At 50.0% G+C, this 16,339-nt stretch overlaps 1 protein-coding gene across 1 annotated transcript; it reads right to left on the minus strand.

Moving 5' to 3' along the window:
• Positions 1–2,820: 2,820 nt before the first annotated feature.
• On the minus strand, positions 2,821–13,925 carry TMX1 (thioredoxin related transmembrane protein 1). Its single transcript, XM_054972034.1, has 8 exons — positions 13,757–13,925; positions 12,375–12,490; positions 10,597–10,642; positions 9,634–9,762; positions 7,994–8,039; positions 7,800–7,901; positions 7,614–7,683; positions 2,821–6,513 (listed from the first exon to the last, which is right to left on the minus strand). The coding sequence occupies exons 1-8, from the start codon at positions 13,903–13,905 to the stop codon at positions 6,344–6,346; spliced, it is 828 nt and encodes a 275-aa protein (XP_054828009.1). The 5' UTR covers positions 13,906–13,925; the 3' UTR covers positions 2,821–6,343.
• Positions 13,926–16,339: the final 2,414 nt, after the last annotated feature.

The raw sequence follows: 16,339 nt of genomic DNA on the forward strand, positions 1-16,339 counted from the left end.
AGTCGTTCTAATGCAGCTTGTCCCAGAGATCCCGGCTGACAAAAGAAAGCACTTCTTGACACAACACAGAACCCACATGATGGCATGAAGCGGTTTTCCGCTGCCCAAGAAGGTCGGACCGGAACCAGCAGGTTGAAATTAAATCAAGAGAGTTTTCGGCTAAACATTAGGAAGAACTTCCTGGCAGTGAGAGCGGTCCCTCAGTGGAACAGGCTTCCTCGGGAGGTGGGGGGCTCTCCTTCCTTGGAGGTTTTTAAGCAGAGGCCAGATGGCCACCTGACAGCAATGTGGATTCTGTGAACCTGGGCAGAGCATGAGAGGGAGGGGGGCAGGAAGGGTTACATCAGTGCTTAGTTCTCGCGACCCCTTCTTACATGCCCAGGGAAATGTCAATTGCCACTTTGAAGCAATTTCCCAAGGCCAGTTTGGTTAGGGATGCTGACGGTGTTTTGTCATCTTCTGGACATCTTCAGGGTTCACTGTGTGTGTGTGTGGGGGGGGGGAAGTAGTTGTGAATGTCCTGCATTGTGAAAGGGGTTGGACTAGATGACCCTGGAGGTACCTTTCCAACCCTGTGATTCTACATCTGGAATTCCCAAGCAGCATAGCAAGGTCACATGTGCAGCACAGACAGCACCTCAAAAGGTACAAAATCAAAAAGAGTCCAGTAGCACCTTTAAGACTAACCAATTTTATTGTAGCATAAGCTTTCGAGAATCAAGTTCTCTTCGTCAGGTATCATGCATCTGATGAAGAGAACTTGATTCTCGAAAGCTTATGCTACAATAAAATTGGTTAGTCTTAAAGGTGCTACTGGACTCTTTTTGATTTTGCTACTACAGACTAACACGGCTAAATCCTCTGGATCAAAAGGTACAGACACCTGAAACTCAGCTGGCCTTCATGTGCAGAGTGGGAGCTGCCCTCCTGTGGCCAAAAGCCCCCACGGTTAACTGCTAAGGGAAGCAGAACTCTGGACCAGACTGACTGGGCCAGGTGTTGCTTTTCAGCCTGGTATGATTTTCTATTGTTTTTTTTTGCTCTCTTTTAAAAGGCCATTTTTATCTCCTGCGCTGCCTTGATTCTCTTTGATATGTATTTCGAGGCCCCCTTCTGATTCTCTCAGCAAAGCCTGATCTGCTGAATTCTGATGCCAGCAGAAAAGACCCCTGCCCACACAAAGCCCCGTTGCAGGACTGCCCCAGAAACAAGACGTGGCAGCCCACAGGGCAGGCATTTATTCTAAACGCCAGTTCTGATGATAATTTTTATGTTTATGTCTGTAAACCCATCCAATAAATTTTAAAAAAAAATAAACGCCAGTTCTAGGAGCCACTGCGGCAGCTTCTGCACTGTCCTTCCCGGCCCACACAGGAACACCCCGTTGGGAGGAAAGAGGGGGGAGGAGAAAGCCTGGGGCAGACCTTCACTTCAGAAGGCACCAGGCAGGCCTCCCATTGGAAAAACGGCCGTGGACATGCTGTTTCAACCTTTGCATGCTCCCACCTTTAGGGAACTCGGCTTGTAAGCCACTGGGCTGAGGAAACTAAAGGAGGAAGACATGCAGCAGAGGGAAGTATGCTCCGAGATGCCAAAAAAGTAGGGGGTCAGGTACATTTTCATCCCCTACCCTCCTTGTGCCCTACTCTAGATAGCCCAGGAGAGCCTGATCTCATCAGATCTCAGAAGCTAAGCAGGGTCGGCCTTGGTTAGTAATTGAGAGACCTCCAGCAAAGCCCAGGGTTGCAGAGGCAGGCAATGGCAAACCACCTCTGTTAGTCTCTTGCCTTGAAAACCTCACCAGGGGTTGCCATAAGTCAGCTAGGATTTGAGGACAGGATTTCATTTCACCCCTCCCCCCCCCCCGTGCACCCAGGTCAGTTTGATTCTTCCTCCCCTCTTTTATCCTTCCAGCAACCCTGTGAGGTAGACTGAGCTAGAATGACACAGGCCTCTAGCATCAGTCAACCTACCAGCCTCAGGTGGCACAACTGACAGGGCACCGCAGGGATGAACGCACGCTGCTTCCCCCACACAAAAAGCTGCTGTGCATCAGCGCGGATGACTGGAGCAAGTGGATTTCCAGAGACACAGAAAAGGCGGCCACCAGCAGGTCATCCGGCTGGTCGTGTATCTCAAGCAAAGAAACTTGGGCGTGGGGGGGGGGGGGGATTGATCACACTCTGATCACAACGCATAACACAGAGAGTGCTTCAGTTCCGCTGCAATTTGCTATTGGGGGGGTGGGGTGGGCAGGGGGGGTGGCTGGAATCTGGCTTCAGGCAGAGAAGCAGCTTCTGAGACAGATGGACTGGTGCCCTGACGTGCCAAAAGTCAGGCGGATTTGAACTCAAGGCCTGAATATCCTGACCCCCATAACCCTCTCACCCCTAAGCAAGGCCCCCACTGTGCCATCACATATATGCGCCGCCCCCCCCTCCACCCTTAAGCTGTACTTTTCAGCTCTTTCAATTATTTTGTTGGCTGCTGTCGTGTCTGCACCCATCCCTGCCATTTATGTATTCTCTGATCTATTGATCTCATGCCTTGCACGTAGAATTGTGCTCTGTCCATATATACTTGTGCTTTGTAATGTAGTCACATGATCAAGTACCGAGGTTGACCTGCCTGAAAACGGAAGTGCCCTCCTCCCAGAACGAGCAACTGTTCTCTCTGGAAGTATGCCCATTGACCTTGCAGCTGTACTGTAACTACTCACAGGGGAAAGAGTTTGAAGCCACACCTGTTTTAAACAACTGAGTGGGGACTCTGAAATTTCCACCCCCAAGACACACGTTCTGCACAAAGAAATGATTCCAGACACAAATCGGCTTTATTGCTTGGAAACGTCTCACAGGTCAGACGCAGGTCTTTAGGCCCTTGAAATGCAGATACAGAGAAACTTGAATGCTAAGCTGCCTGGGATGGGGAGGCAGGAGCTCCTCTGAAGACCCCTCCTCAAAAATGCCCACCGGATCCAACCTTGGAGTGCGGCCTTTCCAGATCATGTGATCAGGAGGAGCTCCACGTCCTCTCCCCTGGAATGGCAAAGCGTCCGGGCTCAAAGCTGCTCCTCCCTTTTCCTTACAGAAACGTTAACCTGGGCTGGGCATGCAGGCATCCTCCTCTCCAACAGGAGCCAGAGGAGGCGGAACAGGCTGTACCACGTCAGAGCTGGGGGTCTACAATGGCCCCCCTTCTGTGACACACTCTGCCCCTGGAAACCAAATGCACCAGGGAACGAGGTGGGCTAAAGCCTCTTTTCTGTGACCCCACCCCAATTCCTTTGGTTTATTCAGAAAGATGGGAGGTCTTCAAAACAGCTTTCTCCACCCCCAGTCTTGAGATGGCAGAGCCCACTCTACTCCGCCTGTAGATCTCAGGCCCTTACAAAACTACTTAGAAGATGGAACTCAAGGTCTGGTCCAAACAGCACAGGATGTCCATTTAGCAGATAACTAAACCCAAGAATTCTCTGCTTAGGGCTTGGGCAGGGGTGGGGTGGGGGTGGGGAGACGCCGCACCAGAAAACGGAAGACTTCCAAGGCCCCTCTCTGCCATGCAGTCAGCAATCCAACCTGCAGGCCAGCAGTTCCACGCCTCTCTTTCCAAGACCACAGCAATTCACATTTCTGTCACGGAAAAGCTGAACCTTCCCTGCTTCTTCACACAGCCAAAGCAAAGCAGGTATGAGCCTACTAGGCCCTCCGTCAGCACAAGAGAACTTGTCTAGTCAAAGGGGAACAAAGAGAAACGCAAGAAGGAACCTCTCAACCACCGGCTGAGCTTCATTACAACGCTGAGAGCAAACACAACACCCCTGCAAGCCTGCTTTCCAACAAACTTGCTTAAAAACCACCAGGCAAACCCAAAAACATGCCGTTATCAACTTACAAGGACAGCAAAATTAAATCATTTGTAATCACAATAAAGAGTTTAGGCAATTGATTTAAAAGTTTGTGTTTATAATGAATCATTTCCAAAATCCAGAAGACACATCCCTTTACGTTGAACTGTTACCTTTATTTGAAAAAAACCGCATTGCTGCATTTGCATGTTGTTTACTATACGAACTCTGGGCAAGCACAGTCACTTTGTACAGGCGCCAGCACTTTGAAATTACTATTGTAGCTATATACAGACTCGTGTTTGAGCAATTCAGTCACCAGCGCTTCGCTTTCTAGAAATTTGTGTCTGTTATCTTCTCTGCATTGCTAGTTTGGTTTTGTTATAAAATCGGTAAATGCTTTCAAGTACTTCTTTAATGCCTGAATGACCACTTGCTCCCAGTGTGTTATGGCTGTGTGCATTTTTGGAAACAATGAGTTATAAACACACACTTAAATCAATTGTATAAACTCTTGATTGTGATTACAAATGGTTTAATTTTGCTGTCCTAGTAAGCTGATCACGGCGCATGTGTTGGTTTCCTGTTGCTTTCCGTGATTCTCTCCTTCATGCCTAAAAACCACTAGGCTGCAAGAGGGGCAAACACGGCAACACAGAGAGAGGCGAATGCCTGCCAGCCCTGTGGCCTGCCCACCCCGCTGGGAAGCCTCATACAGCACCAGCAGCTGGGCCGCTCCCTGCCTTCTACGTCCTCCTGAAGAGAGCTGGCAGCGTCTGTTCTGCAGGGCAGGCAATACGAGAGGGAAAAGATGTCAGAGCGCCCAGCCCGAGAGGGCAACGTGCACTGTAGGTCTTGAGTGGGGGCACAAGATCTTGTCATCCGCCCACGGTCAGATGAAGCAAGCAACTTGCAAAGAAGAACCTCCCACATCCAATTTTGCAGTGGAATGTAACGAACAGCAATACCAAAGCAGGTTCCAAGGTATTGGGGGAATCTCACCAGATCACGGACCACGCTGGCCATTCTTGGTCTCTGCTGCTGTGAGCCAACCTATTTGCTAAATTCACTTTCCAGCATCTAGTCTCGACAGCTCATCTAAACTTAGCAAAAGGGTTGCCAAGGGAGGCGAATTTGGCTGCTGTGTCAAAAACTAGCCTTACAGCCCACCCAGCCCGACCTTCTTTTAAATTCTGTAGCAACATGCAGTGCGTGGATGCAGAGAAGAAAGGTGAAATTACACCAAAACTGCCCCCACTGCTGATCCCAAGGATCAAATGCGAGTACTGGAAAGTGGTCAGTCCCAGATGGGCAGCTTTTCACAGGAGACGGCTGTGGCTGAGAAAGGGAAGTGTGCAACCGTCGGCCCTGGAAAGCAGAGCACAACAGACACATACGGAAATGCACACGGGGTTCAACACTGCTGGACTTCAAGCCCTGGCTGAAGGAAACTGCTGCAGAAGCCAACGTGCTCCAAAGCACGAAAGGGAAGAATCCCGGTACAAAAAGGCACCTGGGAAGAGAGATCAGCACCGTGCCAACAGCACCCGGTCCTTCACTTTCAAGATACTGTAAACAACAACAAACGAACACTATGCAGGTTCGAAGGTGACTGAACTGCAGACTTCACATCCAGCCACATCCGGTCATCCCGCAGTAACACTGCCTGGCCCCATGCCCAGCCAGTGGCACCAAACGGCAGAAGATGGAATTTGGGACACAGCCCCTCTCTGCTTTGTGGGGTCTGAAATCGAGAGATACAGCCTGGGACAGAAGCGGCACGTTGCACAAAGGGAGCCATCTGATGCTTACAGGCAGGCAATGCAAACAAGCCACAGGAGGAAACATGACAGCTGCTTCAGACATGTTGAAAGGCTCGCACGGGACCCCGCGGATTTGGGACATAGTCCTTTGAACAGGAGCCCCTGCCCCACCTGCTAGCAAAACTCATCTCAGTTTCAAAAGCAGTTTGTCACATGTGTGTGTGTGTGGGGGGGGGAGGCTGTCGTTCAAGAGCCACAAGGCCAAAGACCCTCCCCCTTGGGCATCCCCTTTGGCCGGTTTGGTCAGAGCCTTCTACAACACTACAGGCTTGGTAACATTAGAGAATGCAAAGGGAGGGACATCTGCCGGATTTCCATCCCACAGGCACAAGGGGGAGGTTTTCGTTTTGTTTTTACAGAGAAGTCCAGGCTGCAGCTTGGAAACAGGGCCACTGGCTGAGCTGCCCGGCAGGGGTCACGGGGAACAACTCCTCTGGAGACACCACGTTCTAGATACAGGCCCCTTTTACAAACCGCCCCTGGCTGAGCCCAGCGCTTCCAGAGCGACCACGTCAAATAGCAGACTTTAATCCAACGAGTGCCTCTAAGAGGCTTTCCAAGCAGAAGGGTTTCCCCGGACTGTTGCGTCTCTCAGTTCTCCTGGGGAGGAGGGACCCTCCCCCCGCACATCTGACCAACCACTGTACAGTGACGCGGGAGAGCGGGTGGGCTGCTACGACTTCTCCACTTCTGCGGCAGGGGCGACGGCTCGCTGCCGCACTGCATTCGGCACAGGGGTGGGGGCCTCTCGGTGCTTCAGGTCAGCATCCAAAGCGTCGCCCTCGTCTGGCTCGACCTCTTCACCCAGCTGCTTCCAGAGCTCAGCAGACTCAGGAAACTTTTCTTTAAAAAAAGGAAGGAAGGAAGGAAGGAAGGAAGGAGGAGCCATCACTGCTGTGAAGCCGAGCTTTCCTAAGCCCCAGGGATTTGGGGCAGATCTGGACCTACGAGACCAGCGTCAACACCACAGGTGTTTCCAACTCTAGGCGACAACGGCTAAGCACCGGGGCCGCACCTGGGCTAGCCTCTCTTCTTCTCTGCTCACTGAAACAGGTATCAGAATACTAAACCTACCAGCAAAAGCACTTGAGAGTGTTCCAAGCATGTCAACCCCTTTCCCCTTCCAACACCCCAGCAAAAAGGGATGCTGCCATTAGGCCCAGGCACGAGGCAGAGGACACTGGCCAGCACAGGCAGGGGGCAAGCCACGGAGTCTCCCTGCTACCAGTTCCGCCCTCCTCCACTTTGAGTAAGGTGGGCCTCTGGGGCCGTGATCACTGCCTTCCCCCCCCAACCCCCCCCCCCAGGTCTGCAACCCTCTCTCCCCAAAGGAACAGGCAAGATGCAAACTCCCACTGTTTAGATTTACCCACAAACATGGAAGGAAACCCGGCCCCCTCCATTGCCATCAAGGCAAGCCCCCATGCCAGAACACTCCACCTTGGGGGCCTCCCCACAAAGACATCGGCCGGGCACAGAACAGGCCCTGGGGGAAGAGGGGGAAGGAAGGCAGGCATTGCACCCCCTCAACCAGCGGGGCCACCTCAGGCCACCCCTTCTGCAGAGCCCTGATGCTCCTATTACCTCAAGATATACGGTCTCCAGCAGAGGATGGGACTTTCGGAAACTGCCTCTCAGCAAAAAAAGTCTCCAATTTTCCACTTTGCTCTGGCTCATTGGAAAAGCAATGATGCTTACAGAAGGCTAAAGAAGCCCTAAGCTGGGGGGGGGGGGGGTGGAATAGCTTCTCTATCAACGGAGTGCTGGATTGCCATCCTAGCAGATAGTAAGACACCAGAGACCACGAATGCATGTGCACTCCCCCACCCCACCCCCAAGAATCTGATGCTAATTCTTAGTAGCATCTCGAATCAGCCTCCCAAACAGAGGCTGGTTTGGGCTCCCCATCAACGCCATTCGAAACTCGAGATAAATGAGCTTACTTTGGTAAGTGTACGGAGGGGGCCTGGGCCTTTTGGAGGGACAAAGGCAATCGGCCAGGAACACCATCAGCTGAAAAGAGAAAGCACAGCAACTCTCCCTTGCGACGAGGCACAAAAGCATCGCGGCACCGTCATGCTTGAACAAGGCCAACCCCACCCTCACTGCCCACGGACGGGACCACTTACGAGCCCCAGCAGCAGTCCCGAGAACAAGGTGGCAAAGGCGAAGATGGCGTAGGACCCCCAGGCCGGCATGCCGAGGTTCTCCGTCAGATAGTTGTGGCAGTGCTACAAGACAGGGAAGCAGAGGAGAGGAGTCCGTCTGGGGAAAACTCAAGGAGTGCTGAGGCCAGGGGAGGAGGGGGACGTGCGGCACATACCCTGATCCACATGGACAGCTGGAACAGCGCCGACATGCTGCTCATCCTGCAACAGAGGGAAGGAGACCGCATGCAGAGAGCCCGCCGGCTGATGAAACAAAAGCCCCCAAGAGCCCTTCCCCGCCACCGGGGTACCCGTCAGCCCTGAAGGGGTCTGCATGGCAGGCCCTGCTACTTAGTGTGCCAATCTCCCTCATCAGGCTACGGGGCACGGCTGGACATGCCACCCTCAAGGACTGCAGCACCAAGCGGGGGCAGCTTGCAAGTGTCAATCCGCAGTCAATGCAAGAGAGAACAGGGGGGCATTCCTCACCAGCGCAAGGCAACAGCCCTGCCCTGCCTCCACTTCCTTCTTACGGGGAGGGGCTGCGGCTCAAGGCAGAAGGTCCCCCCCCTCAACCCCCAGCATCTCCAGGTAACAGGACCAGGCAGGCAGTGACAGGAAAGACCTCCACCCAAAGCCCGGGAGAAGGTGCCGATCTATGCAGTGCAAGGCCGCGTCAGGGGTTTGCTGGGCAGCCAGCCACAGAGGAAGCCCAGCCAGAAGAACGCTGCCCTGTCCAACAGAAAGGACGGAGGAACGTCCTCCTTAGGGCAGATGAGTCTGCATGTCTGGACACTCAAACCCAGAGGAGTTAGCCGTGTTAGTCTGTAGTTGCAAAATAGCAAGGAGGTCTTGACTAACCAACTTTATTGTAGCATAAGCTTTCAAGCACCACAGCTCTCTTCGTCAGATGCAACTTTATTGTAGCAGAAGCTTTCGAGAACCACAGCTCTCTTCGTCAGATGCATCCAACTGATGAAGAGATGCAACTGATGAAGAGAGCTGTGGTTCTCGAAAGTTTATGCTACAATAAAGTTGGTTAGTCTTAAAGGTGCTACTGGTCTCTGTACTATTTTGGACACATAAAGCAGCCTTCTCCTGATCTGGACCCTTGGTTCATCAGACTGGTAGCAGCAGTTTCGGATCTCAGGTGGAATTCTTTCCCATCACCTGCTGCCTGGTCCTTTGCCGCTGGAAGGTGCCCTAACCCAGGAGCTGCTGCATGGCAAACACATGCTCTCCCACTGATGCCTCATGATGCCTCCTTAGGATGGAAGAAACACCCGTGATGCAGTCAACGCATTCAAGAATTCAGTGGTTCTAGTCCTTAAGGCAGGATACATGGCAGTCAGTGAAAGCTGTGCTTGCTTTTGTGAACTTGCACTGTCTGAGGACTCTACAGCCAAGCTGCACGATCTGCAGTCCCAAGCGAGACACATCCACTGTTGGTCTTTATCACCACGATGCTTCACTCCTTCCCACCCACCTCTACAGGAATCTCCTTCCAGAAGATACAGGCCTCCACCTGCTAAAGAAGTATTTATTCCCTGTGCTACTTCAGAACTGCTAAGGATTTAAAAATGCCCTAGCTGCTTTCAACAACTGTCTCTCCACCACACAAAACTTCACACAAAACATATCCTATAAATGCAGGGGCGCTTGTACCAACACAAACCCCTTGAGGGTTACAGGATGGGGACTTAAGAGCATTGGCTCCTTTGCTCCATAAAATGACAGTATTCACCTCAGGGATTCCAGCTTTGGTATCACCTGATTGTTACACAAGCCTATCAACAAGAAAAAGAAGAGCACTTACAGGAACGAAGATGGACCAAGCCAAGAAGAAACAGGCTCGATGGACTTCCATTCTTGGTCACTGATGAAATTGATGAAGTCCGTTTTAGTCCGTGGACCCTGGTACCGCCTAAATTCTCCATCTTTGCAACTGTTCAGAAGAAGAGCAACCAGTCAATAACTTTTGATTCCTGGCTCAGTACTTGACAATCTCAAGGAGTTAAAAACTCCCATATATTTTGCTTGTTCGCTTTAAAGCAGTACCACAATCAGCAAGGACAATTAAGAGAGTTTGGGGTAGTGGTTAAGAGTGGCAGGACTCTAATCTGGAGAACTGGGTTTGATTCCCCACTCCTCCGCTTGAAGCCAGCTGGGGGACCGTGGGTCAGTCACAGCTCTCTCAGAGCTCTCTCACCTCCACCCACCTCACAGAGTGATTGTTGTGGGGATAACAACAACACACTTTGTAAACTGTTCTGAGTGGGCATTTAGTTGTCTTGAAGGGCAGTATATAAATCAAATGTTGTTGCTGTTATTATTAAACACTATCCCTCCTGACTCCACAGTTCCTGTTTTCCAAACTTCAAGCCCTCTTCCTCCAAATTTAAGCAGAAAGAACTACAGTTCAGTTGCACTCTGCCAATCACACACGCTCACAGCTTTCCTAAAAGACAGTTTTAAATTCGAAGGCAGCAAAACGGGCAGCAATGGAAAATAAACATGCTTGGTTCTAAACAACAGACCTTTGTGCCTGAGCAACTGGTCCCCAAGGGTTTCTCCAATCCTGATCATGTTATTTATTTCACAAAATTTGTATCTTCCCTTTCTGCCCATGTAAGGGCCACCAATGCAGCCAAGAAATTAACACGCACATAATACAAGCACATTTTAAAAACATTAAAACCAGCAAAAGCACAGCCCATCAGAACTCCACCACATCCATCCCATCCTCTAACTACATCATCTTACAGTGTGAAATACTTACTGGTAGATGGTCGGGAGTGCTGTTATGATAAATCGTCCGCTCAGTCCTGAACAAACACAGTGAGGAAACACCAGTTTGAAAAAGCGGATTCCCTCTGGGTTATCTCCCAAGAACACAGATGGGCGCTTTAGGCATACGAAGGCTCTTCTTCCTACACGCCCATGCTTTCGTGTGACCCTCGAACCCCGCTGTAGCTCAAGCCCTCTCCACGAGGTCACGTTCTCCAGCTGACTCTTCACATTCACAGCACTCAGACCCCAAACTATCCTTAATTTCGTTATGTTTACAGTCCATGTTTCTCACTGAGACTCAAGGCAGATTACGCAGTCTAAATCTGTGTGCTTAACAGGATAAGATTTTTAGCAGGGCTTGCTCTCCAAACGCCTCCCACTTCTTAGGCAGACAGTTTTTAGAGATTATACTTCCAGATGGCGCTGAATAATCCACTAACCTGACCACTCCAACCTTAAGGCAGCATCTTTTAAAAGCAGAAGATCAGAGATTTGAAACAGGGTGGATTCAAGGCAACAAGCAGTTCTACAAGCTGAAAAGTGGGTTAAATATGTCCCCAAGTTATTTATTACCCTCGTTATTGCCTACATATGTTACATACAAATGGCAAATAGTTTGCTACCTTCAATTAAAAAAACCTTGGCAGAGTCTTGCGTTTATTCCAAATGCTTTATGTTATATCAAGATTATTACCTTGATCTTGGAAAAAAAGACCAAAACCATTGTCCCCATACTGTCAATGGAGAGCTGAGTACGGTTTGCCAAAGCCACAACCCTGTAAACCCACTAGAGAGAAGATTTGAACCAGGTATTTCCCAGTTTACAGCTTACACAAAAAGCCACTTTTTATTGCACTTGTTTTCTGTCTACAGAACTCCTGCATGGAGCTGAGGATTCCGCATGCCGCTGGTGAGGCCATTGACAACTATGAGCCTGTGCAACTGCGGCGAAACGGGGCCTCTCCCTTCTTTTTTGCCTTAACTGGAAGTCCCCGCTCTGCCCACCCCTCCCTTTCTGCCTCTGGCCAGGCACCTGGAGGGGCCGTCGCCCTTCCCTGTCTCCGGGTATTCGCTGCCACCACTGTCCCTGGTTGGGGTCCTGGTTAGGGGGGACAGCCTCCTAACCCACCCACCCTCTGCTAGTGGGCCCAAGGGGTTGGGGGACTATTGTGGAACAGAAGAGCTTTCTTCCTTCATAAATTCCAAAATTCATGTATTGAACTGCTAACTATACGCAGGTAAATAAACAGTGAACGGAAGGACTAATAAAACGTAAACAGAAACCCCTACTATATCTCCCTCTGCTTCTCTATACTCATGCCCTAATTAGGTGTTGTGTAGGGCAGGGACGATACGTTGTTATCTGGGGTTTAACTCCAACCTACAGCTCCCCTCCCTCAACTGTCAACCTCCTCACCAACCGACTCTCTCCCTCTCAAATCACATTCTACTCCGGAACTTCAGCCCATAGAAAGTTAACTCCACAAACAAGAGCATTTCTCCACAGCAACATTATCCCTTGGCTTCACACGACAGCAAGAGCAGACAAGCTGTTTGTCAGGGAAGCTCATCTTCCACGGCTGCTCTTTTCATTAAGGATTAATTGAAAAGCTTCTGAAGGGGCAGGACAACTCTGAAAGCCACACTTCATTCTTGCTCAGGGAAAACGGCAGGACTACAGGTCAGGGTACAGGGATGGAGATCACCTAAGTCTTACGTGACCTACTTTACACACTTCTCTCCCTTACGGGCACCATTACTACCCACCTGGCTGCTCCGTCACATCCACTTTTGCAACATTAACTTCGAGATCCTCTCCCCACTCAGCGAAGCTTTCCCATTCGGGCTGTAAATTCTGGCAAGCAGGACACCAAGGAGCGTAGCTAGAGAAAGAAACTTGTATCAGTGACTGCTTGGTTTTAACACAACCAGCACCCTAATAATAGTAATAGTAATAATAATAATAATAATAGGCCTCTGGTGGAAACTTGTATCAGTTCAGCAAGGCCAATCAACAATAACACGTGATCTTTATTTATTATTGATTGTGTTGTGTGAAATTTGAATAATAATGATAATAATAAAGATAAAAATGATGGTGATGATGATGATGCTAATACAGAGCACCTGGAATCCATTTTGCTTCCTTCACAGACACACTTCAGGATTCAAGTCTGGTGGCACCTTAGAGACCAACAAGATTTTCAGAGTGTGAGCTTTTGGGAGACAGAGCTCCCTTCTTCAGGTATCTGACTCTCAAAAGATTCACCCTGCAAATCTTGTTGGACTCTTAAGGTGCCACTGGACTTAGATTCTGCTGTTCTACTGCAGACCAACACGGCTACCAACATAAAACTACTTTTGATTGCGTGTTTCCAAGCCTTCTCCAAGAAGATCTGGACCCTGTTCCAAACAGCATGTGCTGCATTGGCTTGCCTTTGGGTAGCATAGGCTCCTCTTCTTGCCCGCTTCCCGGAGATGCCATGAGCAGATCAAGACTAACGGGCTCAGCTTGGGGGGGAGGGTGCGGCAGAGATATTGTTTAGCTGACAAAAAGCTCCATCTTGCTATCCGGAGTCCAAGCTGGGTTATTAGAAAAGGGGGGAGAGCTTGCAGTTATCCCTCTCTGCACCCTGCACAATTGGACGTATCTTTTCAATGATTGACATCAACTAGGTTATATCGCCTCCTTTTTGCAACTGCACAGATTTTGGCATCGGTTTGAAAAGTGGTTGTGAGAACTGGCCGAATACCTTGTTGGTTTCATAGGCTGGCAGCCTGAAGGCACACTGGGATACTAAGCTGTAAGTACAACTCAACAATTTAGAACGGATTAGAACAGTCAGTATAGAACAGTCACTCCCTAACAAGAAGAACAATAGATTCATATATTGGTATATAAGTGCATTTGTTATTATTATAGTGAAAGACTCGTATCCAAGCAGAGTTAAATCCTTGGCTCAGCCTCCAGCTCCGAGGGCAGGAGGAGACAGGGGGTTCGGGGGAGGAGCCTGAGAGGGGCTGGCCCCAGTGCGATGCCACAGAACAGCTGTGATTCCGGGAGATCTCCCGGTCCCGGCTGGAGGTTGGCAAGCCCAGGCCGGACAACCGTTTCCCCCCCCCCCCCCGAGGCAGCGCGGGCGACTCACAACTCCACCATCCACTCCCCGCGCAGCAGCTCCCGCCACGTCCCGTCGCTCAGCGCCCGCACTTGGCTGCGCCCCGCCAGAGCCGGCCCGGCCGCCGCCAGGAGCAGCGGCAGCAGCAGCAGCGCCGGACCCGCCGCGGAGGCCGCCATCTTGGCCACTTCCGCCTTCCCCGGCGCCTCTGCGCATGTCCGGAAAAAGAGCGGGGCAGCACGAGAGAGAGCGGCACCAGGGCGCCCCCCAACCGCGTCTTCGCCTCCGCCCGGTCTTCTCGCTGGCTCTGCGCCTGCGCAAAAAGACGACGGGTCGCGCCCTTGGCGGGAAAAGCCACAGTTGGCTGTTGTGCGGGTTTGGCGCGCATGCGCCACTTAAGATTTCGTTACCAATCTCCAGGTGGGGGCTGGAGATCTCCCGGATTGCTTTTCACTCAGATAGGAGTGCTGTAATGGAAGAAAGGGGACTCAGAGGGCTGCATCGGTGGAGGGTCAGGGGCCGTAGACTGTACCACTAAGTGCTGTTGTGCGCTGTCTGTTGCTTTGGGCATGTCCTCATAGAGTTGCCCATGTGTTAGCTGGAGATCTCCCGGAATTGCAACTGGCGTCCAGGCCACAGATATTAGTGCCCCTGGAAAAAATGGCTGCTTTGGAGTGTGGTCTCTATGGCATTATAGCACACTGAGGCCCCTCTCCTCCCCAAACCTCACCCTCTTCAGGCTCCACCCCCAAAATCTCCAGGAATTTCTCAGCCTGGAGCTGGCAACTCTACCTCCTGGGGAGCTTTGTGCTGTTTAATGTGACAGTCTTAGAATTGCTTTCCCTCTGTTTCAGCATTCCTTCAACTCGGTCTTGGATTTCTGATTCTCAATCTTTGCAAAGTTGGATTTTGTCTCCTATTAAGTTGTTTATTGAAATGCCCTTGAAATTGACGATGCTGATTCTCCCTATGTAATCCGCCTTGAGTCTCAGTGAGAAAGGTGGACTATAAATGATGGAAATAAATAAATCAGTTTGAACAGTGTCAAAAAGACATAGATGGTTAACGAAACTTCATAACAAAACTTCCGCAGATTACAACATACTTACATAAGCAACATAATCTGTAAGGCAACATAGTGGTGAAGTCTCTGGTCCCTAACTCATTAGTGAAGCACCTGAGACCCCATCCCTACAATACAGCCCTCCCATTTGAGTAAAAAGCCTTTTTGAATAGTTCGGTTTTGCATTGTTTACGGAAAGCCAGGAGAGCGGGGGCTGTCTTGACCGCCTCAGGCAGGTCCATGCCATTTTACCCCGCTGAGGTCCGTCCCCCTCCCCCACAAACCCCAGGCTGCACGCCCAAATCTCCAGGAATTTCCCAACCCACGCCAAACCTCTCAAGGCTGCTGCCAGGGGGCAGAGTTCTGTAAGATGGTCCACAAAACGACTCAACAGATAATTAAGATTTCATTGCCTTTGAAACCAGAACTCTTTTTATTAAACCACATGGTGGTTCCACTTAATAAAAACCAAAAACATTTGATTCTGAATATAATCACAGCAGCCAGGATACTATATGCGAAACTTTGGGAAACGACAGCCATTCCAACGCGAGAAAATCTGATTGAAAGGATTCTTGAGACAGCTGAAATGGATAAATTGTCGAGTTTATTGAAAGAGATGGAAAATACAATATATAATGACATTTGGGATTCATTTTATAGCTGGATACAGAGGAAAATCTGAAGAAAGCTAGCTCTTAGTTAGGATGAAGACTTTTATGGACATTATTTAAAATGAATGGAAAAATTTGCAAATAAGTGGCTGATCTGCAGAACAGATTGATGTGACAAGAAATAGATTGAACTGTGCAATGTAGTAGAGTGATATAACATGAACTTCTTTCCCCCATCCCTGTTTATTCTGTATTCCCCTTTTCTTAGTAAAAAAATAAAATAAAAAACCTATTATAAAAAAAAATGCTGCTGCCAGGGCTTGACTTAGCCCCAGTCAACCATGAAATGGGCCTGGGGGGGGGGGGGCGGGTAGTGTGTGCCTCACTTGAGGTGACAGAAGAACCTGGACAAGAGAGAATCTGCATTAAAGCACCCTAAAGCACCCACTGAGAGGCCTTCCCTCCCGCCCTCCCAGTGGCAGGGCCTTCCATGGCTGCAAGCACTTGCTAAAATAAGCTCTGGGTGCAGAAAACAGAGGTCTCGAAAGGGCACCCAATAGCCTCTGTTGTCTGTTTACTGCTCAGGGGCAGCCCAATAGCTGGAGTTCTCTTTGCGCTGAGCAAGACAACCCCGATGCGTGCATTTCCTGGAAACGACCGGTTTGCTTTCATGTGTCAATCCACCACAGCTTAATCCTAGTCCTTGAGCAAAGAAGGTTGCTCTTTATTTTTCTTCCACTTTGCATCAAGTACGGCATGTGCTTGACTGTTCGAAGTTAATAAAATGAAAGCATATGGGAAAATGGGATGTTTTCGGTCTTTGATCCCTCTGCACGGCACTTGCCTGTTTGCAGAGAGAGGTGCTTTAAGTGGCTTTGTTACATTTTCGTTGTGATATAAATAGAGAATCTTTCACTACCACCCTGAACATACCAG

Source organism: Eublepharis macularius, chromosome 2 (assembly GCF_028583425.1).
Source record: "Eublepharis macularius isolate TG4126 chromosome 2, MPM_Emac_v1.0, whole genome shotgun sequence".
Taxonomy (NCBI): Eukaryota; Metazoa; Chordata; class Lepidosauria; order Squamata; family Eublepharidae; genus Eublepharis; species Eublepharis macularius.